At 42.5% G+C, this 26,464-nt stretch overlaps 1 protein-coding gene across 10 annotated transcripts in view; it reads right to left on the bottom strand.

The window, feature by feature from the left end:
• The window catches only part of BCOR (BCL6 corepressor), a 68,452-nt gene that overhangs the window by 1,890 nt on the left and 40,098 nt on the right, over window positions 1–26,464 (bottom strand). For all 10 annotated transcript variants that reach the window (XM_032795775.2, XM_032795766.2, XM_032795773.2 and 7 more), the window contains 6 exons: window positions 21,000–21,328; window positions 20,173–20,310; window positions 13,201–13,367; window positions 2,444–2,589; window positions 909–986; window positions 525–675 (listed from right to left, as the gene is read on the bottom strand). In XM_032795775.2, the coding sequence (XP_032651666.1) occupies window positions 525–675; window positions 909–986; window positions 2,444–2,589; window positions 13,201–13,367; window positions 20,173–20,310; window positions 21,000–21,328 (1,009 nt within the window). The remainder of the gene's footprint in view (window positions 1–524; window positions 676–908; window positions 987–2,443; window positions 2,590–13,200; window positions 13,368–20,172; window positions 20,311–20,999; window positions 21,329–26,464) is intronic.

Here is a 26,464-nt window from a genome sequence, read left to right as displayed (position 1 = left end):
TTAAAACTGCAGTAACGCTGCCATGTCACTCATAAAGTGTCTATTAAGTGATAAAGAGATGCAAATTCACAAGGAAAAATTTCAAGATAAAATGTCAAATCACTTAATATTAATCTGTCAGAAGCAAATGTGGTTTTTTGGGACCATCAAGATCCTTTTTTGGGTTGTAGGAGGACGTTTGATATATCTTAGGTTAAAACTGTAATTCACTCTTTTCTGGGATGTAAAACCAGCTGTCTATGCTAACAACATTTTGTAAAGCACTTTATACTGTGGCAAATACAGTTAGCATACGCAGAATGTTTAGACTGCAATGTCTCTGCGTACCCTTACACTTTTGGAACTCCACCCTGGAGCTGACATATGAGCTTTCTTCCCTACCACCTTGCACAGTAGCACACTGTGTATGAATAATTGTACAGAAATACAACAGAGTTTAAATTGTGCTATTCTAAAAGCAGCATTCAGGCACTGACTCCTGCTACCCCAAACAGATTATTTCATAAAGTTATATCAGTTCTTACCCCTGAGAAAGAGACACTTGGATGTTGTAACATGGCAAGAGGGGCCCATCTGAAAATTCAAATTCAAAGACATCGCTAAAGCCATCTTCATCCTCATCACCTGGGCCAGGAGGATTTGCCAGGATGTCAAATCCAGATTCATCTTTTGGATCTAATTGGTGGGGGGGAAGGGGGGAGGAAGAAAAAAAGGCAAGTCCAATCAGCATTAGGAGCATATTGCAAGTCTTGCTTTATCATCCTGTAACTGATGCAGTAAATAAAACTAGACACTTCCCTTCAAAACTGCATCTGGCATATAGCAAAAGAACCCTCCCTCCCCCCGCATGCTAGATAATGTTTTGAAACTCCTTCACATACAAAAAATAAAGGATAACATTTGCTCACCGCACACAGAGCTGCCATAGAAATCCCAGTACAAACCAGGGTCATCAACACTTCGACCTTGCAGGTCAGTTAAATACTCTAGAGAGGGAAACAACAACAAAAACAAACTAATGAGAATGGAAAGCTGTATGATACACTGCCTGCTAAACTTGCCAGAGTCCCAGTGTGCATATTTCATATCTCCTATCTAAAATCCAAAACATATTCTTGATGCACATACTATGAAGAATACCATTCTTGTGAATATTCCTGGAATACACTTTTCTCATCTCCCCCTAGCCCTGATGGGTCCCTTCCACGCACTCAAAAACATCAACAAAGCCCAATTCTTTGCAGCGACAGATTTTGACCCATGGATTCCTGAGCTTTAAGCTGCAGCATCTTAATTTTCTGAGAGAGATGCAATCCTGACCCTTGAAAAAGTTCAAACTTTTCATCCGCCACAATTCTTGAAGATAAGGAATTTGGGAGGTAAGTTGCAGACATGAGGAGAAGGAAAAAGGTTTTCACACTAAGGGGTGGTCTTCACTAGGGATCCAGGCTGCTGCGATCAATGCAGGGGAGGGGGGTTGATTTAGATAGCCTAGTGAAGTCCCACTAAATCGATGGCAGAGCGCTCTCTGGTTGACTCCAATACTTCAGCTCCTTGAGTTAGGTAAGTCGATGGGAGAGCATCTCCCATTGCCACAGTACAGCGAACACACCAGAGTAAGATGATCTCGGCTACGTCAATTCCAGCTACATTATTCACATCGCTGGAGTAGCGTAATTTAGATCGACTTACCCTAGTAGTGAAGACAAGCCCTAAGGTTCCATCACCCAGAGGCAATATTTAGTTTGTTTATAGCCTTAATTTTGGGGCATTTACCGGAATAAGATTGAAGTACATAAGGATTAATTTGGGAACGTCAACTAACCATTCTGCAAACAGTACCATTTTGTATTTATACAAAAGTACTTAAACTTCTTCACTACAAACAATAAAAAGGATAGGATAGGATTCCACACTCACCCACCGCATTTACATGTTCAACTCCTTCATATCATAGCTTTTTAAAAAATAAAATGGTAGGTTGAACTTTATAAAGGTAAAAACTAAGAGGGGGAATTAAAAATATTCTCTAAAACTTGACACTAAAAGGAAAAAAATCTGTATCACCTCAATAGCTGTAACTATTATACTTAACACACTGCTATTATATTTGGTAATTTTATTTTCGTTTCATGCAAAATGTTATGTACTAATAGAAACTACACTGATCAATGTCCAATTAGCTGGTCTCCAAACAATAAAACCTGATGGCAGCATATCATACATCCCACATAGCATATAAGGAGACAGTATCCATAGACATGCTTCTAATTTCTACTACTCGGTGTTTTCTTGGCAGGTAAAATATAAAGTCACTTAAGTGTGTTCTAGTAATTGTTATTTACATTGAACAATAAAACTTTGGCTGTTTGGTGCCTGGGAGGCAGAGACAGGAAATGTCACATTACATTCGCAATAGCAGACAGAGTATAGAGTTACTCACCTGTTAGAAATGTTTCCATCAGTTCACTGTGTGTCATTTTCACAATAGTTCTACCTGAGTAGGTAGCAAGTGTTGGATCAGCGCCATAAGAAAGTAACAAGCGGACAATTTCTAAGTGATCATTTTCTACTGCATCATGGATAGGCCTAGAAAAACAATGTCTTAGTGTTAAAATTTTAGAAACAGTGGGCCAAGTTTACACATCCCCGTTACCCCAGCGTAACTAAGGAGTGACTCCACTGACTCAGTTCAGGATTATATATAGTATACATGCACTTAATATATACACAAGACAAATTTAAAAAAAAACGTAAAACTATCAAGAGATCGACCAATCACTGCCTTGTACAGTTTGCTTGTGCATCGTTTCATCTTTCCCCACACTTTGTCTTTTCAGAGCGAAAGCAATTTGGAAAAGGCACTTTTGCTACATGCCTGTACATTGCCTAGCACCTCTCAGTTGCTACTCTAATTACACTGATATAATGGAGTGCAGAAATTGAACAAATTTGTATCATCACAATATACTTCTCTATAGGCAAAGCACAACAACATTCCAAATTTCAGCCAACTTAACTTAATTGGATGGGCTGGGGAGGACACTTACATATCTACCCAGAGGATAACTGAAAGTCAAAGTTACCCAAAGGTTCTAACTTGTGTACATAGGAGCCATCTCTGAAAACTTGCCATGAATTAATATGGTATAGTATATTTAAGTGGTAGTTCATATATTCACACCATGATTAATAAATTCTACTTGCAGAATACTATTAATCTAAAAATAAAAAATGCTGCATTAAGATTAATACATAGTAAAGTTATTAAATAAAGTTAGAAGTTTTACAGCAACTAACATTAAGAATGTGAAAAAACCTAAAAAATACCCTTTGAGCTTACAGAAGCAGTAATTATTAATTAAGCATGCATATAATTCTAAGTTAAGACCCCTTCCTAAATTGTAACTAATTTCTGTCTTTAAAAATACTGAGTACATGTAACTGGAGTTATTTTAAAGTCAACATACTACACCATAGCATCTAATGAGAAACGTCTTAAAATCCCAGCTTTTAGAAGGAAACAGGTAGGAGGCTGCATGTGGATCCAGAAGAGGTGTTTACATTCAACAGACTCTGGAGCAGAGTAAATTCGCTTTCTCCAAAAAGTAAGAGTCCTTTCAAAGACTTCCACTTTTAGACTCCCAGGTAGGAGCATTGTTACCACTAAACATGACACACAAGGGAACTTAAGCTTTCAAACTCAAGTATTTCCAGACAAGAAAAAGTAAGATACTGTTTACAATTAGTATTGCATATAATCATACTTCCAAAACCCTCAGAAGATTATAGTCATTAAAAAAAGTGTGAAACCAGGAAAAATAGCAAACATCCTTAATTCTGACTCTGCCTCCCGACCTGTTGTGCATCCCTCACTAGTAACTGAGTGTGAAATTCACCCCCATGCAGAGGGCCAACGAAAGTGTTGAGGGCCATTTACATCCTCAAAATGGGGCTTAACTGGGACTCTGGTGATGCATAGGTCTTGTGCTAACCATCCACACAGGCGTGAAGTCCTTCCTGAAGTAATATGGTCATCTTATGATGCAGTTTGTAAGTAACTTCAGGAGAGGACATGGGTATATCATAATGGTGTAGCATCAGAGGTGCTGGAAAAGAAAGGTAAAGTGGTGTCTTCCAGCAACTCCATAGTTTTTCTGGTGAATGAAGTTAATTGGGTCGTCCATCTTAGAGTGTAACTACCAAAACTGTGTGCGCTTTTTATTCAATTCTATATTATATGGTGTCTTATACTGCCCTCATCACGGTAGCATCCAAGTACCTTCCAGAAGCACACGATGCAATGTACTAACATCCGTCACATGTGATTCATTCTCTGTCTCATTCCCCAGATGGAAAATTGTGTTAGTGTGGTGTCTTATTTTTATAAATGTTATGTACACTACTCTGTGTGTTGATATTAGACAAGTAAGTAGAAGATATGCACTTTAGACTTGGTGTAGAAACTGCTGAGGTTTGAGGTGGTTCTTGGTTCCTGTGGAAACTTGTCCCACAAGCTTTTTTTATTTTATTTTATTTTATTTATTTATTTACAGGCCACTCAGAAAACTCTGCCTTTACTATACAAACAAATTGTGCCAGAGGAATGGAGTTGTCAACTCTGGTCCTCATCCTACAGCTTTATGAGATCTTTTAAGACATCCTGGTCCCAAACCAATGAATGTCTTCAAAATGTGGATTATGGTATTTTATGTCATATCCTAGATTTTTAAAGTCAGAGGGGACCATTATGATCACCAACTATGACCTGCATAACACAGGCCACAGAACATCACCCAGTAATTCCTACTTCAAGCCCGTAGTGTAGTGAGCAGAGAACCAGTTCAATATGCTTCTGGTGGCCCATGCAGCTGAGGCTGCTATGGGGAAGAAGTAGTTGGAGTTTCTTGCTTCTACGCAACTCTGGCACAACAAAACTCTGTACAATAAGGGCAAAGCTTGTCTGTGCTGGAGACAGAACTTTCTCAAGGGCTGGTCTGAGACAGTGGAGTGAGCTCCCGCAGAAAGCAAGGATCACCACAAACCTCACCACTTTCCAATCCAAGCACAAGGTGCATTTCTTTGACATTGTCTTCTCCAACACAAACACACAGCAACATGCATTAAAAAGAGACAACCAAGTGTAAAACTCTACCAAAACAAGACACTTCACTACCCATGCTTTTCCTGCTGGGGAGGATGAGAGAACAAACAACATGTGACAGAGGTACAGCCAAGTAGCTTAACATACTACTACAAGGCATTCCAATACTCTGGCGATGAGCATGGTATAAGAACATATATAGAAGATAAGCTGAAGTCTGAGTCACTGGCTCATATGTGATTGATAATAGCAGAAGGGACAACCTCTGAACTATGTTGAAAATGCACACAAGGGGCTTGGCTACACTTGCTAGTTGCAGCGCTGGTGAGGGGGTTACAGCGCTGCAACTTAGCAGGTGTCCACACTTAAAAGCTCAGCCAGCGCTGCAACTCCGTTTGCAGCGCTGGCTGTACACCTGGGTCCGCTACGGGTGTAGCGGACAGCACTGTTGCTGCAGCGTGGTCATTCAGGTGTTGGCCACGTCCAGCCGCTGTAATTGGCCTCCAGCGGTATTAGAGTTCCGATACTTTTCGCACTCTCTGGTCATTGCTTCACTCATGCCCTGGGCTCTGCTGGAGAGGAGGAGGGTGTGAGGTTAACCGAGAGGAGTTACTGAGGTGTTTGGAGAATCCAGGGTCTGCAGCCAGAGTATTTTCCGCAGGAAGAGGCCAGTCGCAGCGCTGGGAACTGTAGTGAGGAACCAGGGGAGCTGTTCCTGTAAGAGTTTTATTATAGGATGCAATGTTTTGGAGCAGGGGCTATGGCTGCCTGCAAGCATGCCTAATGTGGAATAGCCCATGATTTCCCTGTGCTGCTCTTTGCTTTCACAGTCACGAACCCTGTGCTTCCACAGTGAAGCACCCCATCGGCCCTTCCCAGTGGCAAATGGCAGCCCCTTCCCTGTAGTGGTGTGGAATCGCCATCTTCTCTGCAGCTGCGGCCTCTTGTGCTATGTCAGATGTGTGATGTACAAAACTCTTAAACATGCAGGCTCTGTATTAACAGTTTATCTCTCTGTGTTTTTTTAAGTGACTTGAATACTGCTCCATCGTGCAGACTCTGAAAGACTGCAAAGCTTAAGAAAAACAGAGAGTAGAGAGATGGTGAAAGAGTTATGAATTGTATTCACAGAACATAAAGTTGCAGACTGAGGATAAGGACATGAAAAGGACAGGCTGCAAGTAAGGAGAAGGCTACAAGAGAAAGGAATTGGACTACAGAAGACAGATTGGAGGGACTTAAAAAAAGTGGAAAAAAAGCCTCATTTCTTTATTTTATTTTACTTTCCAACTATATGAATATAAAATTATACATGTGCATCATATGTGTTGATTGGTTATTAATGACTGCGTTCACATGTGTGGTCCCGCCACTCCTGGGGTGCACATGTGTTGGTTCCAGTGCTCTGCAGGGTTAATGCCCTGGAAATGCAGGGCAGCAGTGGACATGGGCTGGAGGCATGGGGCCGACTGTGTGGGCAGGTCATGGTGCAGCAGAGGCGCTGGAACCCCGCCCTTTAAGTGCCCAACCCTTCTACTCTGGACCTTTTAAATAGCCACGGAGCGCTGGGAATGCAAGAGAGGCGGGGCCATACGCAGCTGTTTGAAGGCCGGTGACAGACGAGCTGGAGCCCAGGACTTTTAAATACCCCTCCCTGCCCGGGTCAGGGGCTATTTAAAGGCCAAGCTCCGACGGGAGAGCTGGGCTTGCTGCACTCGGGGAGTCAGATGGATGTGGGGTGCGCGCTTCGCCGGAGCGCAGCAGCCCGGATCCGCTCTCCGGCTGGAAGCCAGGTCAGAGCGCGGCAGCCCCGCGATCCGCATCTCCGCTGGCCGTCGAGCGCGGCAGCCCGCGACTCCGTCCCGGCTGGGCCCGGGAGCCGCAAGCCCGCGACTCGCAGTCCCGTGCCCGTCAGGCGCGGCAAGTCCGCGACTCCACTTCCTGGCGGAGCTGCGACAAGCCCGCGCCGCCTCCTGTGGGCTCTACTGCGACGCGGGGCATGCCATGCTCCGCGGCCGCTTCTCAAAGGGCGGGACATGAGCGACCGCAGCGGGACGGGTAGTTTAAAAAAAAAAAAATTTAAAAGGTGTCTAAGGTGCGGGCCTCTTAGGCATGGGTCAATTCCTGGCAGCGGGTCGTTGGAACAGGAAGCGGATGGCCGCCCTTCGTTCCTTCAACCACGGCCAATGGCGAGGTGCTCTGTGGGATAGCTGCCCACAATGCACCACTCACAACGGCGCTGCAACTGGTGCAAGTGTGGACACACTGCAGCGCTGGCCGTACACAGCTGTACGAGCACAGCTGTAACTACCAGCACTGCAAAACTGCCAGTGTAGCCATACCCAAGGTCTGGTACCTCTAGCGGAGTAAAGCAGATACTTGTTGCCTGGGGGGATGAACACTGATAGCAGGTCAGAGTTAGGCTGTCTGCAGACATTACGTACTTGTTGCCTGGGGGGATGAACACTGATAGCAAGTCAGAATTAGGCTGTCTGCAGACATTACGTACAAATTTTCTATTTGTATAAAATTAGTGAAATTTATTGAAGCCTTAAACTTTGAATTCTTTGGCTTTCGGTGGCTTTTATCATTATGATTTTCTAACAGAGATTTTATTGAAGTGATATTTATTTACAATCGTAACTACATTTTAAAGAAATGATTTGTCTGAGATGTCCCTGAAAGTCTGTCTACATAAGGAACATTGTCCAAAAGTTGCACTAGTGTCTCTAAATCAATGTAGTGGCCCTCAGAGGGCCTACACAGGGGAAGCAGTATCAGATCTGCTGTATCTTCTATGGGAGCATGCCGCTCCTGCTCCATGGGTCACCCAGATCGTGAAGAGGTCTGTCACAGCAGTCTGATTGAGCAGAGGAGAGATCAGAACACCTGCTTCATTCACTGCCACTCCTCTGGAGGCAGGCTTGGCTCAGGCCACTAGAGATGGGCTCAGAGGGCCAGCCCTGCTCCTCTATCTCCTCCTTAGTTACCGGGCTGTGATGATGGCAGCTTGCTGTGCACAGCAGCTGTCTAACTTCCCCCACACCAGCAAGTGACCTGCAGGAATTGTTTCCCCTACTTTAGTGCTGCAGGAAGCCTGCACAGGAAGCAGCTGCTCTTCAGGGCCTCAGAGCCCTATCTTTTTTATGCACACACACCCCAGTGGCAAATAGAACTGTTTGAGCTTCCTAACCCTCCCTGCTTGCCACCAAGAAGCACCTCTTTTTTGTCTCTCTCAGCTGTCTGCAGTTGGGTGAGAGAGTGCCAGAGTGAGGGAGTAAAGGATGCTGCTTTTTAAAAAAAGTAGCAGGAATGACAAGTTAAGATAGTTTGAGAAAAAAATGGGACATAAAAGACCATGAAGAAGGGGAGGGCACAACACAGGGAAAGGAAGAGAGAGCGAGAGACACAGGAGGAGGAAATGAGAAAAGGGAAGAGAACAACACTCAGAACAAGAGGAAAATATAGCCAGAGACAGGGTAGAAAGAGGAAAATTAAGAGGCGGAAAGACGGGAGAATAAAATATGGACAATCGTAACACTATCAGCATACGGGGTTAGCAAATGAAGCCCCTACCAAAACAGTGTAAAGGCACAAGCAGGTACTAATATCTATGCTGATGAAGGGGAGATATAAGGAGATCTCCTGTTTCTAAAGTGGAGTTTATTGCCTTCTCTGTAAGCTGCTAAAGGCCTTCTGCCTGGGATGACAACTTTTACCTCTGGTCCCTAAAGATACACCAGACTACATGAAATAGTTATTTTAAAAAAGTTCCATTGGAATCCCCACACAGGGCTTTATTCATTTCCTCCCTCAGAAAGTATTTATTTTATGGGAATATCCAAAAGAATTGCTACCTATACCTATGAGTACAATTAAAGTGGTACAACCTGTGTGTAGACAAGCCCTTACAGAAGCAGGAGGCCCCTCCTTGGGAACAGGGGTGGGCTGCCAAAGCAGTAGCATCCTGTACAAAGCATGGTTTCAAAGTCTCTACCATGTATCACCTCTTCTTAAAGGGAAATTTGCAAGCAGGGGTTTATAATTCCATCACTGGGTTCTGGCAACATGCAAGCCACTCAAATTTTGTGCTCAGTCTTTATGACACCATCAGAAATCAATGCAATGATAGCTCTGTAATTTAGTAGTTTATTATTTTATTAGGCACTGTAGAGTCTCTGTGCCAGATTTTTATTTAAATACATACGTTTACATAAGGGGCTGCCCTATAGAGCATATGAGAGGTGTAACCTGCTTGGAGGGTGGCTACTCCAGTTGAAGTTCCTCTAGTAAAATTAGCTGTTACAGGAGATCATCTTATCAAGCTTAACACAGGAAAGAGCATAGGAAGACACCAGTTTTGGCATGGTCCTCTAAGGAAGAGGACTGACTAAATTCCACTGCTAAAACAACAAAAAAAACTAGCTGTGAAGAGTGAATCTAATGTCCTAAAGAACTGACCACAGAATCTGTGACAAGAGATAGAGCCTGGTAATAGAGATGTATGGTTGCAATGTGCATCAAACTTCAACATCCCAACCCTAAAACTTTTAGGTTTAAAACAGCCTGCAACTCAGCTGAAGAATGTCTGCTCATCATGAAAAAATGGAAAAGTGCACAGATTTTTACAAATAAGAAGAATGAGATACGGCCAAACATGCCAACAATGGTACTTGCAAATATCAGATGGCTGTCTTACACCCATTGTTGAGCAAATATATTCCTATCTGGGAAAGAAAATGTTCATCAGAACCCCTTACACATAGTCTGTCTACTACTATTATTTTACAGGGAATACAGTTAAGAGTATAGTTGAGACATAACTTAAAGATCTCAACGTTTTCTACAATAATCTTTGATTAGCCAATAGTTAAGCAACAAAATAGACATGTATTCGCAAAGGCTTACACACTACAGCAAAGACAAGTATTCTAGTGAACATTCACATAGCACTGAATTTCTAAAACCACATTTAACATCCAAAATCACTGTATTCAATACAGGCTAGATTCTGTCACCTTTGTTCTCACTGAATGATACTTTAATCCACAAGCAGTATCACTGATTTAAATTACTACTCAGTTGGAGTATGAGTAACATGACTGTGCCCTCTCATGACACCAAAACGCAGTTGCACCATCTAATTTCTTCTGTTAGTCAGATTTTTTTAGTTCAGCAATATTTCAAAGGATTTGGACCCTTCCAAAATATATAGATAAGTAATAAACAAGAACACCCAACTATTACTCAGGAAACTTTCTTCCATTCATGTTCTTTGCCTTATTTTCTATCTTAAATATGTATATCTAAAAATGCCAGAGACAAGAAGAGACCAACCAGTGACTTATCAAACCTAAGTTATTTTTAAAAGTACACATCACTATAGTATCCAGGCACTGAACATGAGGGAAATTATATGCATGACAATTGTCCATAGCAGACTTTACAGTGATTTCATAAAACCCTCAGATTTCAGGAAGCCACAAAGAAAAATGTCATATTGTTCAGACTCCAGCAATAACCTCAGCTGTCACATCTTTTCATTGACAGAGGCAACCAACAGAGCTGACCAAAGGTAGAAGGCAATAACTAATGCAGATCCTACATTTGGTTAACTGGGACCAATTTGAAAGCCAAGACAGGCAGACCAGAGAAACAGATAGTGCACGTAGATGTGTCACTGTGGGTTGGCCTTAACGAACTCACTTCAACAATCTGATGGAACTCTGAGAATCATTGGTTGGCAACAACAGCGTTTCCCGTCAGAGGGCAATGATGCATATTTAGTTCAGTAAAAAATAAGGCAGTCTGCATTTTGTATTTGACTATTGTTCCTGGTCTGATAAGTGAAGAACATACTCAGTAAGAGAAGAGATGAAAAACACAAAGTGGTGGAGAATTTTTTTTTTTTTTGCGCACATAGAAGCTTACAGAGGAAAATACAGTTAAGGCTCCAAAGGAGAAATGGTATTTATCTTATACTCAGATACAAGCTTGGCTATATGAGCCAGAAAGGAGGAGGAGATGATCCTCCTCAAGGAATCCTTTACAGAAGCCTGTGCTCTGTATTCTGCTGAACTCCAAGAAACAACCTAAGCAGATCTGATTTGGAATACGCTATCCTACTCAGAAGCCTTTGAAAAAGCTAAGGGAATCTCTGCCACCAGGAAGAAAAGGGAATCACAAGATGATTTCTGAGGGCAACGCCTATGAGTGAGCTGTTGAACAGACAAGATGATGATAAATTGTATTTTAATACACATTTTTTCCAAAACACAGCAAAGAAATATGACTGGCTGCTGAGTGCATATGTAGTAATATTTCTTCCCTGACATAACTGGAATAATCTCCATTTGTGAATTTGAATTTATACATACTAACAACTGTTTGGAAACTTTCTTAAGACATTTTTCTATACGGATTATTCTGGCAAGTGAGCTAGAAACCATTTAGAATTCTTTTTTATGGCAACCTTACTTATGCATGACTGATTTAGGGAGTCCCAGAGATGATAGGAAACAGTTTGGTTGAGGGTTTTTTGTTTGCATCTTTAAGATCTCCTCCTTTCTCTCTCCTTTGTATTTTTAAGAGGTGGGTCATGGGAAAGGAATTTTTACTATTCAGCCCTAGATTCAATGTTTTTCCAGAAACATCTTTCCAAACTGATGGGCTGGTAATGACAGACCATCATGGACTTCTAATGGACCATCTCTCGCAGGACTCTTGGAGCTTTGTTTCTCTGAATCCTCCCTCCAACAATTTCAAGTTGATATGCAAAAATTTAAAAACAAAAGAGACAGATTCACAGTTATGCTAATTTTATGTCCTGGCTAGAAGGTGGGATCTGATAAAATATTCAAGTTAACTAACGGAAGGAGCACCTCACCCCCTAGATTTTTAAAAGTAGAAAAACAGATATTGAAGATTACGTATTCCTTATGCCACCTGATCTTAAACCAAACTTTGCACCCTCAATCATCTGTATGTTATTCCCTGATAACCAGAAACTTCTATGCTTAAACTCTGTACTGGTCACTTTTTTTTTTTTTAATAACATCTTAACAAAATTTTTCAAATCTGATAAAATAACCTGCCCCCAAGAAATCATGCTCCTTAATACATTTAAGAAAAGTTGTCATCAGATCAGTTCCTCCAAAACAGTAGAGGATGAACCATTTATGATTACATTAGATAAAGAACTTTCTTAGCACAAAGAGATATATATTCAAAGCTTGAGAAATCATACATAGTAACTTCCTGAACCCACATTAGAGAAAGAGGCTCAATATCTACTCAAAACAGGAACTAAATGCATACGGGGATTCTGAGGAAGGCAAAATATGCCAGCAGAGGAATCATCAACTCAAAACACCAAAGGAACAGACCTCCTTTAAAAGAGAGTCGTGTTTGCTAAATTAAAAGCAATTTGTTTCAAATTAAAAATAAATCAAATTAGAGTATCAACACACACAAATAGAGGTAACGCAAGAGGGGCTCTCTTGGGCACAAATTTTAATGGAGGAAACACACAACTTTAGCAGAAATAAAGAATGTGGAACGTATAAAGAGGATCATAGCCTTCAGGTATTGTTTCCTCTGGCTGTTCAAAAAGAAAATTCATAAAGCTCCAGAAAAGCAAGTATACTATTTCCTAGAAAAATACCAATATATCAAACACTATTAAAATTCACAGGTAGAACAGGCAGTAAAATCAAACACAAGCCACAATACAAAAATGTGTTTCCCACAGTGCAAAAGAAAGTGATATGAGAGTGAAGATTCTCTTGTCAGTTTTGGACAACAGAAAAAAAAATGAACTGGCAGTTAGAGGCTATATGTGCTACAGAAACATGGCATAACTATTTCAAAGGAGTTCTAAATTTTCCTGTGTATAAACTTTAGCTAACTCCAGAACTTACAAGACCAAAGAGTGAGAGATCTAGAAAGGACACCAACTTTTGGAGAAATGAATTTCCTTTAATCATTCTTTCAAAACAGCTAATACCATGTATGTGACATTAATCCCACCATGTGTTATTTCGTTCATGTGCCACGAGCACTAGTTATTTTATTTTAGTAACTATAACATTGCTAACCTGGTTCCATCCTGAGCGCTGCAGTTAACATCAGCCCCATACTCTAGGAGATGTCGCACAATGCTCAGCCAGCCTCTGGCACAGGCCTCATGGAGGGCACAATAACCTGCATTGTCACGATGATTTACATCACAGACCTTGTTTTCCAAACAATACAAAACCACTTCCTGAAAATAGAGAAGGGGGAGAGAATAGATAGGTCATGTTATTTGTTGCTGTGGAGATGTGCATACCTTTAACATGTTTGTGTTATCTCTCTTTGAATGGGCTGTCTCAGGTTGGAAAGAAAAGTAAGTGTGTTTGTGTGGGGAGGGTGCAGGGGGAAAAGAATCATGTGGCTCTCATCCCTATAGAAGTATCATTTTGAAAGTCAAAGACTGCTATTTTTTCACAATCAAGGCAGCATTGTATTGCGCAGCACTAAGATCTCTATGCACACTAGTGGGATTTTCTGCATTAAATAATGGTAGAAAACAAAGAGAAAGGATGTACCCATTTCACACTAAATTATGGCCTCTGTTTCCTCAGAATTTGCTTGGTGTAAACTATTAGATTATTAATCTTACCCTCCATGTTTTAAAATATTAATATGAAAATGTTCCAAGCACAGCAGTAATGCATTCAACGTTAGCTTGATAAAAAAAGTTTTTAAAAGACATGAAGGACAATGGTTTCTTTAGAAAACTAATCATAAGAAAATCCTAGCCCCAATGAAGTCAATGGAGCCAGATTTCACTCTCAGTGATTTTCCTCATTCAGAACTAGAGCCAGATGCTCGTTTCCAGTAAATAACCTATCACTGTGGGAAGCCATGTGGATTTAACACAATTCATCTTGCAGTCAAATGTACCATGGTTGAAGGCCTAGGCCATCCTCAGCTCTGAGCTCTCATGCAACCTTGAAACAATGACTGCTCCATCACTCAACCAAAAATTTGAGATTGGTGCAAGTTTCATTTATTTTTGTGGGAGGCACACACAAATGATGCAATACGTAAAATAGCTCATGTGCTCTAAGATTAGCTGCAATCCATTAATTTTGTATTCTCTACTTTTAAAGGTCAAGCAGTGAACTATCTGCATGTTTATTTGGAAGCAATGTGGGGTTGTCTCCGTTCTCAGACAGAAAGAAATAAAATGCTGGGTGCAATGCATATATTCTTTCAGTTTCAAAATCTACCGGAAAGCCCACAATAATCTGTGCTCTTGGTATACCTGACTTGAGAATTGGTATCTAGGATACAGCATGAAGCTGTTCTTTTAGCAGGCCCTCACTAACCAGACTAAAGTGGATAGCAGCAAGCTAATGAGCTGTCTATCCTGGCCAACGAAGAAACCCAGTCACATGACATTGGGATCAAGTGTATCAGCCACTTACTGCTGGTGCACCGATCAATTTACCTCGATTCCAGCAGTCTGGTGTCTCACCAACAAAAAGCTTTATTGTTCCTATTAATAATTCTGAAGGCCAAAATCAAAGAACTATGGTTTTACCTGAATTCCCCCATGTCTACCTGAAAGGGTCTGTATAATTAATTCTGGCACATGAATTTGCTTTAAAACATAAAAATGTTGATTGAAAATTTTCAGACTAACGGATTTTCACTTTGGTAGTAATTTTTCACTGTAATAGGTAAAGATTTAATAATGTTGGTTTCAAATATAATACTGCTTCAACTGTATATAGTCAAACACAATGGCCCAAATTATGTGCTCAGATCTGCATGTGCTTATTTGAAAGTGGAATATGGCACAATCCTCTTTAAAAGATGGGTAGCATGTAGCCCACTTACTGGACTAAGTATAAAGCATGCTGCCTTTTAGCTAACAGCACTTCCTATAATATTGAGCTGTAGTTTTAAAATGAAATTACTCTTTAAAACAATTTTTAAGCCTCCAAATTTAGTTTTTATTAATTTTATTTTTATTTTTGTAAAAAGGAAAGGAGACTTTCTAGGACAAAACATTAACTGGACCAAAAGCTAATTTTGTTGGACAAGTTCATTTTAAGAGGCAACAAGAAGAAGGTTATTAACCACAAAATGTAAGCATGAAGACCATAAAACTCTACATTGTTAATTAATTATATGCCTCATTAACATTTTTTAATATGATTTACTCAATTCGTAGAAAATTTAACCATCACTGCTGAAATATATGAACATGTGGCAGCACAAACATTTTAGATTCATAAGCCTCCCCCTCTTTAACCTTAGAGAAAGGTTGTGAAGCTCACATGGGACAATTTAGATATATTCACATGGCCCATTTAAAGCAGTGGTCTGAACATCACATGTTTAATAAATCCAAAGAACCAGCTAGCTTGCCACCAGCAAAAGCTACACCATAGCTGTTTTCACTGCCTGCAGTTTCTTTAGCTAACTAGTAAACAGTAATGATAAGGAAAATACCACACATTTAAAAAGCTTTAGGTTTTAATTCCATCCTAATTATAGAGTGTAAGTAAGATGCACACCACAACTTTAACATATTTAAAATAATGAGGGCAGATTTCTCTCCCCCGCCTCCTCCCTCTTAAATGGAAATCTCTCCCTTTCCACATGAAAATGCAGGTCAGCTTTCTCTGTGCACCATGCTCTCTCACCCTGGACCCACGGACTATATGGATTATCCTCCACGCAATCCAGTGTGGAAACCATGGGACAAGATAATACAGCTGAAGTCTGTATTCCGTTTTCTGCTGAGCCACTCTGCACCATGGAAGTAGCCTCCTCCTGACCCTAACGGAAGGAAACCCAGGGGAAGCAGCCAGTGCAACTCCAATGCAGCCTTGTGGAAAGGGGACTTGTGGAGAGCAATATGTGGCTGGGAGGTGGCACAGAAGCATACGGCTCTGGGAAGATGGCCCCATCCTCAGGGCATCATGGGGATCCATGGATTGTGCAGCCCAAACCTCTTGCATGATCCATAATGAGACAAACCCTATCCTCTGTCTCCACTGAAACAATGGGTAGAGTCCCTGAGGGGAATTTCAGTCCTCTTCTCCCAGGCTCCTCCTGCATTTATTGCCCTCCCCTCATCAGCTACCAGGTGTCTCCCTAATGCCACTGCCTCTCCTGGCATGATGTAATCCTGATTTGGCTTAGGGCGAAGACTGTTGAAAACTTTCAGGTACAAACACTAATTAAAAGCACCAAGCAGAATGAAGAGTAGCAGCTGAGCTCAAATCAAATTCAGTGTGCAAACCTTCAGTGTGTGGTTTTATGCTCCCTATGGGGGGGAGGGGGTGTGCTTAAAACTGTACTTAAGCCATTTAAATAAATATTTAAATAATGGACCCATACAGAATGTATTTGTAATACTAATATCCTAGTTAACTGAGGGCCTGATCCAAACCGCCTTGAGGTCGATGGAAAGACTCCCATCAACATGCTTTGGATCAGGCCATAAAGACATATAGGGCCAAAGTCTACTCCATCTTTACTTGGTTACGTAGCCCTATTGGCTGCAGCCAGGCTACACAGCTGCATAGATGAATGTCAGATTTATCACTAGATACTTTACCCCTGTTTCTGCTTTTACGCCCACTCACAAACACAAACAAATGCTCCAATCTAGGGAAAGTGACACTGCCAAAATCATCTACACTGTACTACACAACAATTAGAATTGAAAATGTTCAAACATCGTCAAGGAGGTAAAGTAAGGCTTCATTTGAAGACAAGTCAATGGACATCCTGGGTAGGGGGCCTGCAGGGATTCTATAGCTTCCAGTGCTCCTCTGCCCTATTGCGGAAAGAGACCCCTTTACTGCCAAACATAAACCACTAAACTTTCTGAAATTCCAGGCATGTTCTTTATACTAGCCACCTACAGTGAGGTCTGGTGGCAGGATTACAAATCATCATTCAGAACGGCAAGGTTTTGAGAGAGAGGGGAGAGAAAAGCACATTTTTACCTAGTAAGAAAGCATAGAGGGAGAGAGTAGTTTTATCAAAGACTTGTATGCTGTGTCAAATACATTGCCTTCATTTAAAACATTACGTCAGTGTTGTACCCTCTTCAGGATTATTTGGATTTGTCCACACTGCAATAAAAAACCTATAGCATGGTCGCAGCTGGCCTGGGTCAGGTGAATAGGGTTTGCGAAGCTCAGGTTGTGGGGCTATAAAATTGGACATTTGGGTTTGGGCTGAAGCCTGGACTCAGGGACTCTACGAAAGGAAGAGGGTCTCAGTGCCTGGGCTCCAGCCTGAGTCAAACATCTGCACTGCTATTTCTAGCCCTGCAACCCAAGCCTGGGTCAGCTGACCCAGGCTCTGAGATCCAGAGCTATGGGTTTATCATTGCAGTGTAGACATACCATTATAACTCCAAGGAGTCCTCCCCACTTTCAATATCATGTTCGTGTGCAGAACTGGCAAGGGAATGAGTAACAACAACTGAGAGCCTCTATCTACAAGGACACTGAATAGGGAGTTCCAGTAATTTCTCTGGATGAAGCTAAACTCCCATTTTCCAATGAGTCTCTCCTACTGTTTCACTAGATACAAAGAGCAAATTACAGTTAGATGCAACATAAGCATAATGGGGTTCTTCTTAGACCTATGCTATGCATCATTCAACTACATGTCTACTGAAAGCTCCCTGCATGCACATATAATTTGTTTCAGCAAATGCAGCCCCAGACCAAGGACTGCAATAGGAGGATCTGGTTCTAGGCGGACAGGAAGCTGAAAAGGGCCTCATTGTCTTGCTTTGCACAGAGCTCTGCAAATCACAGAGCTAGTCCTGACTAGAGAGACAGATGAAGTGTCTTAAATTTATATCTGGAGTTATTTGCTGGTGACTCTCAGAATGCTACATCAAGCTCTCTCAGTATACTTGGATATATGCTCTCTAGATCAGGGGTGGGCAAACTATAGCCCGCAAGCCGGATCTGGCCTGCCAGCTGTTTTAATCTGGCCCTTGAGCTCCAGCTGGGGAGCGGGGCCTGGGGCTTGCCCCACTCCAGCGCTCCACGTGGCTTCCAGAAGCAGCAGCATGTCCCCTCTCTGGCTGCTATGCATAGTGCGACCTAGGGGGCTCTGCTCCATTCCACATGCTACCCCCACCCCAAGCGCCACCCCCCGTAGCTCCCATTGGCCAGGAACTGGGGCCAAGTGGAGCTGCAGGGACGACGCCTGCCAATGGGGCAGCACACAGCAGAGCTATCAGCCTCAACTCTGCGTAGGAGCCGGAAGGGGTGGAGGGTGGAAAGACATGCTGCTGCTTCCGAGAGCCACTTGAGATAAGCGCTGCATGGAGCTTGTTTACCTTACTATGAGAGAGAGTTTTAGGCCCTGATTCTACCCAGATTTATGCATGTGTTTTAACCTTATGCACAGTGTGTAGTCCCATTGGCATCAATGAGACTACTCAGAGTGCACATGAGCATCACACAGCAGTCTGACATGGGAACTGTGCGTCAGATACTCAGCTACTGTGAAGGAGCAAGAGGGAGAAAGACTCTGGAGCATTAAAAACGTTTACATTTCAGGTCCCATGGGAACAGAGATAATGCAAATGATAAAGATTCCCACAGCAACTGCATAATAATATAACATAACTCCTAGCTAAACTAAGAAAACCCAGAACTAGAATATGTTTGTGTCTAGGCCAGGGGTTCTCAAACTGGGGGGTTGAGACCTCTCAGGGGGTCACAAGGTTATTACCTGGGGGGTTGTGAGCTATCAGCCCCGACCCCAGACCCCGCTTTGCATCCAGCATTTATAATGGTGTTAAATATATTAAAACGTTTTTTTTGATTTATGGGGAGGCGGGGGTCGCACTCAGAGGCTTGCTATATGAAAGAGGTCACCAGTACAAAAGTTTGAGAATCACTGGTCTAGGCTAAACAAAAGATTTTCCAGACTAAATTCAGCCTTCCAAAGTTGGAACAGGCTTCTGCCTAAACTACGGTTCCAAACACGACAAAATCTTTATGGGCTGGAGCAAATCTTTCAAGCTGGACAGGCCCCTGCTGAAACCTGACTTCCAGGCTGACTCAATCTTCAGAACTGGAGCAGGCCTCTGTCCAACCCAAGCTCCCAGGCCAAACTGCCTCTTTCAAAGCTAGGGCAAGTTTTATAGCTCCTTATCCCTGCTCTGACTAATACCATCAAAATCAGTAATCACACTCATGATGAACCACTTTTGTCACAGCAATACTTCATAGGATCGGGACCCTAATATGATATTACAAAATATCCCCTCCCCCAATAAATAAAACCATGTTTGTGAGACAGCAGAGCTGGTGGATTCAGCAATTACTGATTTTTGTAGAAGCCTGGTCTGTTTGTTTAGAGCAGTATTGATGCTGAGAAGGGTCAAACTCTAAAAACATTTAGAACACTTTCTGCAATATATCCAAACACGCAAGTGAACACACCAAACATTACGTTCAGGCTCAAATATCAAAACTGTCCATTTTCTTTTGTAAATTACATGTCCTTAATATAAAAGGAAAGCAAAACCACAGCTCATTAAAACTCTCCATACACCACACGGAACATTAATTTGTGATTTTATGCAGTGTCAGACAATATAGTGATGGGGCTTCAACTCCTTAGAAAACCTTCCTAGGTAGGAGGAGTCCAGTTCTCAAGGCACTGCACACCCTCCACTCCCAACAGCTATAACAGGAGTTCAGGATGCACAGCACCACAGATTTAGGCCGGTATTGAACACTCTATAACCAAGAGAGTTATCAAGTTTTTTGCCCCTCATCACTGTAAACATTCAAATTAAAATGACACTTTAATTAAAATAATAAAAAAAAATAACCCCCCGAACACGAGAAATGCACAAACTACAAATCTGTTTGTAGCTACCTCATCAGTGCACCAGGATTACATAAACTAGAATTACAAAGTGACTTTAATCCTGTATACAAATAAGATTAAAAAAAAAAAAAAAAAAAAAGCAAACAGCTCCTGCATCTCAATTCAGAATATTTAAAAGGGATTCTTGCCTCATATCCCAGACGAGCTGCCCTTTGCAGAAGAGTTTCGCCAGCATTCTTATTGACAATAAGTCTTCGTGCTTCAGGCGGCATGGGACGACTTGGGGTGGTCTCCTGAGGGGTGCTTGCAATCTGCAACTGCGAGGGCTGAGAGACAGGTAATAATGAGGAAGTCTGCTGCAGGCAATCATACAGCTTCTGCTCATATGATCTGGCTGGTGAAGAGTCACAGTCTGAAGTAGGCTCTGGTTGCTTTCTGAATCTTCTTGTTACTGTGACCTGTCAAAATCATTATTGGATTTCCCTACCCTTTTAACAATAACTGATGGGAATATATTTTGCCAGTTAAGAATTACACTTCTGTTCTCATTACAAAAATCTACTACTGTTACTAAGTTTACAACTCCTCCGTCTTTACATCCGCACTAGGCTTTATCTCAGATAGACTAAGAGAACAAATTCAAAATATGCAAATAGTAAAAAGGGGGAGGAGTTTGAATAAAATTACAGTCCACCTTCGCTAGAACGTCCTTTATAATAATGACCCTTTGGCTATAAACAACCCCGATGCCTAGATCCCACTTTGACCTCCACTGCTGTGCCGAGGGCTGACAGCATAGCTGGAGGAGCTGTCAGCCACCCTCCTGCCCCAGAGGCAGGACTCTCGCTATAACAAACCCCTAGCTCTAATGAACAAATGGTTTGGATCCCAATGGGTTCGTTACAGCGAGGGTGTCCTGTATTGCTACATAGCACAATAACGTGTCAGCTTGAGTAGGCTGGCTCTGCTGTACACTCTGTGAGGTTAGTGGATGATTAAATCTACATAAAGATACCTTATCTTCAGTATTTTCAATATCTGTGGTGTCATCCCCTGTCAGGGATGACCTCCTTTTCCTCTCCTGTAGTGCCAAGTGTTTTGTTTTACACTGACGTTTTCCTGATGGCTTCTCACACTCAGAATATCTCTGCAGCAAGAATGTAGTTTGGAAATCGTCCTCTTCATCTGTGCACAGCACATCTGCATTCCGGCTCTCTTTAATTTTCTGCTGTTTGGCAGCCATCCTCAAGGCTGGAGTACAGCTTGGCTGAGTCTGCCTTTTGCTGTTTGCATTGGTGGATGAAAGGCTCTTCACAGGCGGAGAGACCATGAATAGAGGCAATCCTAAATGGGAGGAAAGTCATTACATGTTGCGTGGTGTGTTGAGAGGAAAACACATTGTTAACACTTAACACTAACTCCTTTCCTGTTTAAGAGATTCACCAATTACATTTTCAAGTCATTAATATTTTAAATGTTCTACATTCAAAATGTAAATATGTGAACTCGCAAGATGCTAAGTTTAAAGTAGTTGTAATTGTCTGATAAAACTACTCTAGGAAATTCTCTATTACTATTGTGCCTAAGTCCTGCAGAGGCCTATCAGTGCACTGATATGCAACCTACACACTGGAACCTCTAGCCTCAATAGGTAAAACAAGGAGCAGAAAGTCTCAACTGTGAATTTCCTGGTTTGGTGGGTGTAAATGACAAAATTTGTTTCCTTACCTGCAATTGTCTTATCTGAACGGGAACTCACCTTCTTCTTCAGGCTGGGAACTGCTGTTTTTTTCTGCCTTTTCCAAGTTTAAGTGGCAGGCAAGAGGTATACGGGAAGGGGAAGATATTTTGTATTCTAGTTAAAGAATATAAGAACGGCCATACTTGGTCAGACCAGTGGTCTATCTAGCCCAGTATCCTGCCTTCTGCCAGTGGCCAATACCAGATGCGTCTAAGGGAATGAACAGAACAATTATCAAGTGATCCACCCCATCATCTAGCAGTCAGAGAAGATGGTTGGAGGAGAGCACTGAGGGAAGACTCAAAGGACTCTATCCTCAAAGACAACAAAGGATGAAGAAAGCACCAGGGTCAATCTCTTAGTGCTTTCCAAATAATTCTGAAATAGGCTTACTGTGACTTTCTGCCTACAAAGTAGATGGATTCCTAGTGGAGCGAGTAACTATGTCTTCAAGACTACTTTGATTAGATGCCTTGGAAAACTGGAGGATGAATTAAATAAACTATCTAGACACAAAACATTTTGACGCTTTATACCCCTTCTACATTTCCCAGAACACTGGGCTTCCTCCAGGATTTAGTTCTACAGAAGTAGAATTTCACAGCCCTGATCACATGTAAACTGTGTAGTTTTTCTAGGATGCAAGGGGGTCTAGGATAAAGTGAGGACAAAGAACATGATAATTTTAAATAGAAATCTGAATTTCTTTTAACAAACAGAATTGGGGCTGACTTCTGAACCACCTTCTTTGGAAAAAAATTAAAACAAAGCTGTCTGGTGAAAGGGGACAAACGTTTCCCATCCTGATGGCTACGAAGAAGGGAAACTTCAGTCAGATTATATTGAACCACTTTCTCAGTCACTGGGGGAAGTGAGAGAGATTGCAGTTCTTCTTCTTAGATCCACAGGTTCTAAGACCAGAAATGACCATTGTGATCATCTAGTGTGACCAACTGTAAAGCACCAGGCACAGAACTTCCCCAAATAATCCCTACAGCATCTTTTATAAAAAACACATCAAACTCTGATTTAAAAATTGTCCATGATGGAGACGCCACCACAACCCTTGGAAAATGGTTCCAAAGGTTAATTGCTCTCATGGTTAAAAACTTCCACCTTATTTCCAGTCTGAATTTGCCTAGTTTCAACTTCCAGCCATTGGATTGGGTTATAACTTTCTGTGCTAGACTGAACAGCTCATTATTAAATGCTTGTTCTCCATGCAGGTACTTACAGACTGTAATCAGGTCACTCTATAACCTTCTCTCCATCTTGTCTGATCTTTCTGGCCACTCTGAATTTGAGGGGAAAGAGTGGATAGGAATATCCTCAGACACCCATACAAGGGAATAACCAGGCCTTGACCCCATGTTGGCGCCAATGTTGGAAGCAGAATTTGGTTTTCTTTTCGGTGGACTGAGTTACAAATGGGTCTTCTTGTGAAAGGAACCACCTCTGTGTAATCTGACTGAATGGCCACTGGTTTAGCATCCATCTTAGAACTGCTGAGTCAGCCAGGCAGACTGTTGTACTTGCTGTGGATGTACATGACTGAGGGGCAGAGGCTGGTATTCCTTCTGTTCTCTCTATTCAGGCTTTTGTTTTTTGTCTTGCCTAGGTGGCAGTGATAAACCACAGTGGTCCTGTGGTTATCCTCCATATGAGTGGCTGCAATTCCCAGATGGACTCTTGGGACAAGGTCTATTTCATTCCTCACTGCCTGCAACTCCAGGAGGCTAAAGCTAAGCTGGGATTCCTGGGAAGGCCACTTGCTCTTAGCCACATGAGGACCCATCTGTGCTCTCTATCCTGAGAAGCCAGCATTGGTCACCATGCAGATTGCTAATAGCTCTGGCACAGGTCCACCCCTGAAGAGAAAATGGAGTGGACACCATCATTAAAAGGGACTCGTGTCTGAAGGACTGTCTATTGACATATCCTAAGTCTGGAAGCTTCAATGCCTGATCAGGAAGGGGGAATTGCCCCATAGGCCACTTGGGGCCAACCAGCTGAGAGTACTAGTGTGCTTTTGACTGGAAGGCACTGGGGAATTGTTTGATGTGGGGTAAAATTTGGTCAAATTTCTCCTCTGGCAAAACCATGAGGCCCAGGTTGATTTTGAACAGGGCTCCCAAATGCACAAGTCTTGAGATCGGATAAGGGAGCTCTTCTGGTCATTCTCTATGAATCTAAGATGTTCCAGGACCAAATTTGGCAAGCATGTTGTCACTTCACATGACTGAGCAGTCACCAGCAGGTTGTGCACGTCGTGGCAGATCTAGATGCTCCTGTTGTCTCAGTCCAGCTCCCTGGATGGCCATCACCATTACAAATCCCCAAAGAGAGGATGACATATCCAAGGGCGCTGCCTGGAGCTGATCATGTTTGTTCCCAATTGCAATTGCCCCAGCACTGCAACACATAGAAGCCACTGGGTCACAGGGACATATAAGATAAACTTGCTTGAGACCTATGAACCATGAGAAAAGTTGGGGGACTATTGGATCAGAAGAGCTAAGGCTGACTTCCTCCTCATGCAACTTCTGTGCGTGGAGAGGCCTATCTAGATAACAATGAGGAAGAATTTCCAAGCCCTGACAAATAGAGAAAAACAAATCAAAGAATTTGCCGTTCAGTAGGGATGGAAGTAGCAGTTGCAGCAAAATGACTTGAAAGCCCTTAAGCGTCTCTCGAGAATGGGCTGGCCGGGGATAATTTAAAACAGGTATAAGGTGCTATTAAGGGCTTATTCTCATTTCACATTGTCAAAGGGTGCCAGGATGCCTCTGGAAATAGCATCAGAATCTAAAACCACATATTTCTTCAAGCCAACATGTTAAAGAGAAGAGAAGATCTGGCAATATCAGGCATTGCAAAGGAAAGCTAGCATCAACATTACAGAATCCAGCTGTCTGGCCTCCCCTCTTGAATTCTACAAGACCTCTTCTTCTGAGAGCACAAGGAGCAGAAGATGGACAGGTCTGTCTGAGCCAGTGCCATACACACCATGGTAGCTCGCAAAATAATAGAAAAGAGTCTTTGACTATTAAGACAGTTGTCGATCTTCAGGTCCACTAAAACCTGCCCCATCGATTTACCATCAAGATCTTTTTCTTTCCCCCCTGCAAACAATCCTGACTGAGATGAAGGATGGACAAGAGGTCCCTTCCAACACTGATATTCTATGAATTGTAGTTCTATAATCTTTGAGACAATTTGGTAACTTTATCCAATTGGAAACCTTATTGACTACACTTCCCACCTGGCCTCAGCAATTTTCAAGAGATTCTGGTATGGGGCAAGTGGAGCGGCTTTACCTATGCCTCATCTTGATGGGGTTCTGACTGAGGCTTGGTTGAGTTGCAAGTTTGGCTATGTTGAGGGTGAAATGTATCAAATTAACCGAGTCTGTTAGTGAACAAGCAACCTGGGACATCTGATTCAGAGTGCTCAGAGCAGGTGGGAAGCTCCTCTTCATCCTCCAAGAACTGGGGCAAATATTAGAGCTTGTCTACATGTAAAACACTGCACCAACGCAGCTGCACTAATGCAGCACTTCTGTGAAGACTACCGACGACAATGGGAGGGATTCTCCCATTAGCATAGGTAATTCGTCTCCTGAGAGGCAGTAAGTAGCTAGGTCAATGCCAGAATTCTCCCGTCGACATAGCGCTGTCTACACTGGAGGTTAGGCCAGTTTAACTACGTCGCTCAGGGGTGTGAAAAATCCAACCCCCTGAGCAACATAGTTATATCAACCTAATTTCCTCATGTAACCCAGGCCTTAGTTACGTTTAGGGGAGTCCTCAGAAAAAACAGACTAAATTTGCTTTGGGGAGGGCGGGGGGAGAAGGAGACTGCTTACAGACTTTGATTTGCAAATCCTGAAAGGGCGAAGGAAAGCCTCATCCTCTCCTTCTGAGAATGGGATGGAGGGAGAAGGAAGAGCTATCTGAGAAGATGTGTAGGCTCTGTGAGCAGGAACAGCCACATGATTTGGGTTTGCAGGATGCCAGTCAAGACAGCACAAAGCCCGTTGAGGATATCTGAGTGCAGCTGAGATTTTAAGTTGCTTAGGTTTATGGGAGTGATACCTCCTCAAGTGACTGAGGTAACTAATCACTTGAGGTCTGAGAGCCGGGGAAGGAGAGAGAGAAGACAGAAATGAAGCAGCAGGTGAATGGTGGGAGGGAGGGACAGCAAAACAAGGAAAGACCCGTAGTGCTTGGCCTCTCCCTGGAATACTGTGGGCAGCTGGAGCTGGCCACTGTGACAGTTTGGGGGAGGTCCCAGAGAGCCCACCTCTTCCACCGACTGGCTCAACACTTGCTGGCTGCCATAGTGATGAAGCAGAAATAACAGAAGCGAGCAAGCTCCAGACTGGAGCAAGTGGGGAAGACAGTCCTGCTTAGGAGAAGTCCTCAGAATCAAGTAATAGAAGCTCAGGTTGTGGGAGAAGACTGCCAGCATGTGGAGCTGAACACAGGAACAGCAGTCTTTGATGTGGCTGGGCCTTGCTCAGCTATTGAAGCAGTTGTGGGGGTGTTAAGGAATCACACTACTAGTCAAGGGGAATCCCTAGAGTCACTCAACACCCCAGTCCCTCCACACAACCTCCCAGTAGCCCTCTGAGATTAGGTCTACACTTAAAATGCTTCAGTGATACAGTGAGGAGCTTCTCCTGCCAGCGTACTTAATCTACCTCCCCGAGAGGCCGGTAGCTATGTTGATAGGAAAAT

Source organism: Chelonoidis abingdonii, chromosome 1 (genome assembly GCF_003597395.2).
Source record: "Chelonoidis abingdonii isolate Lonesome George chromosome 1, CheloAbing_2.0, whole genome shotgun sequence".
NCBI lineage: Eukaryota > Metazoa > Chordata > Testudines > Testudinidae > Chelonoidis > Chelonoidis abingdonii.
The sequence above is the reverse complement of the archived record's forward strand: the minus strand, read 5'-3'. Positions and strand labels throughout refer to the sequence as shown.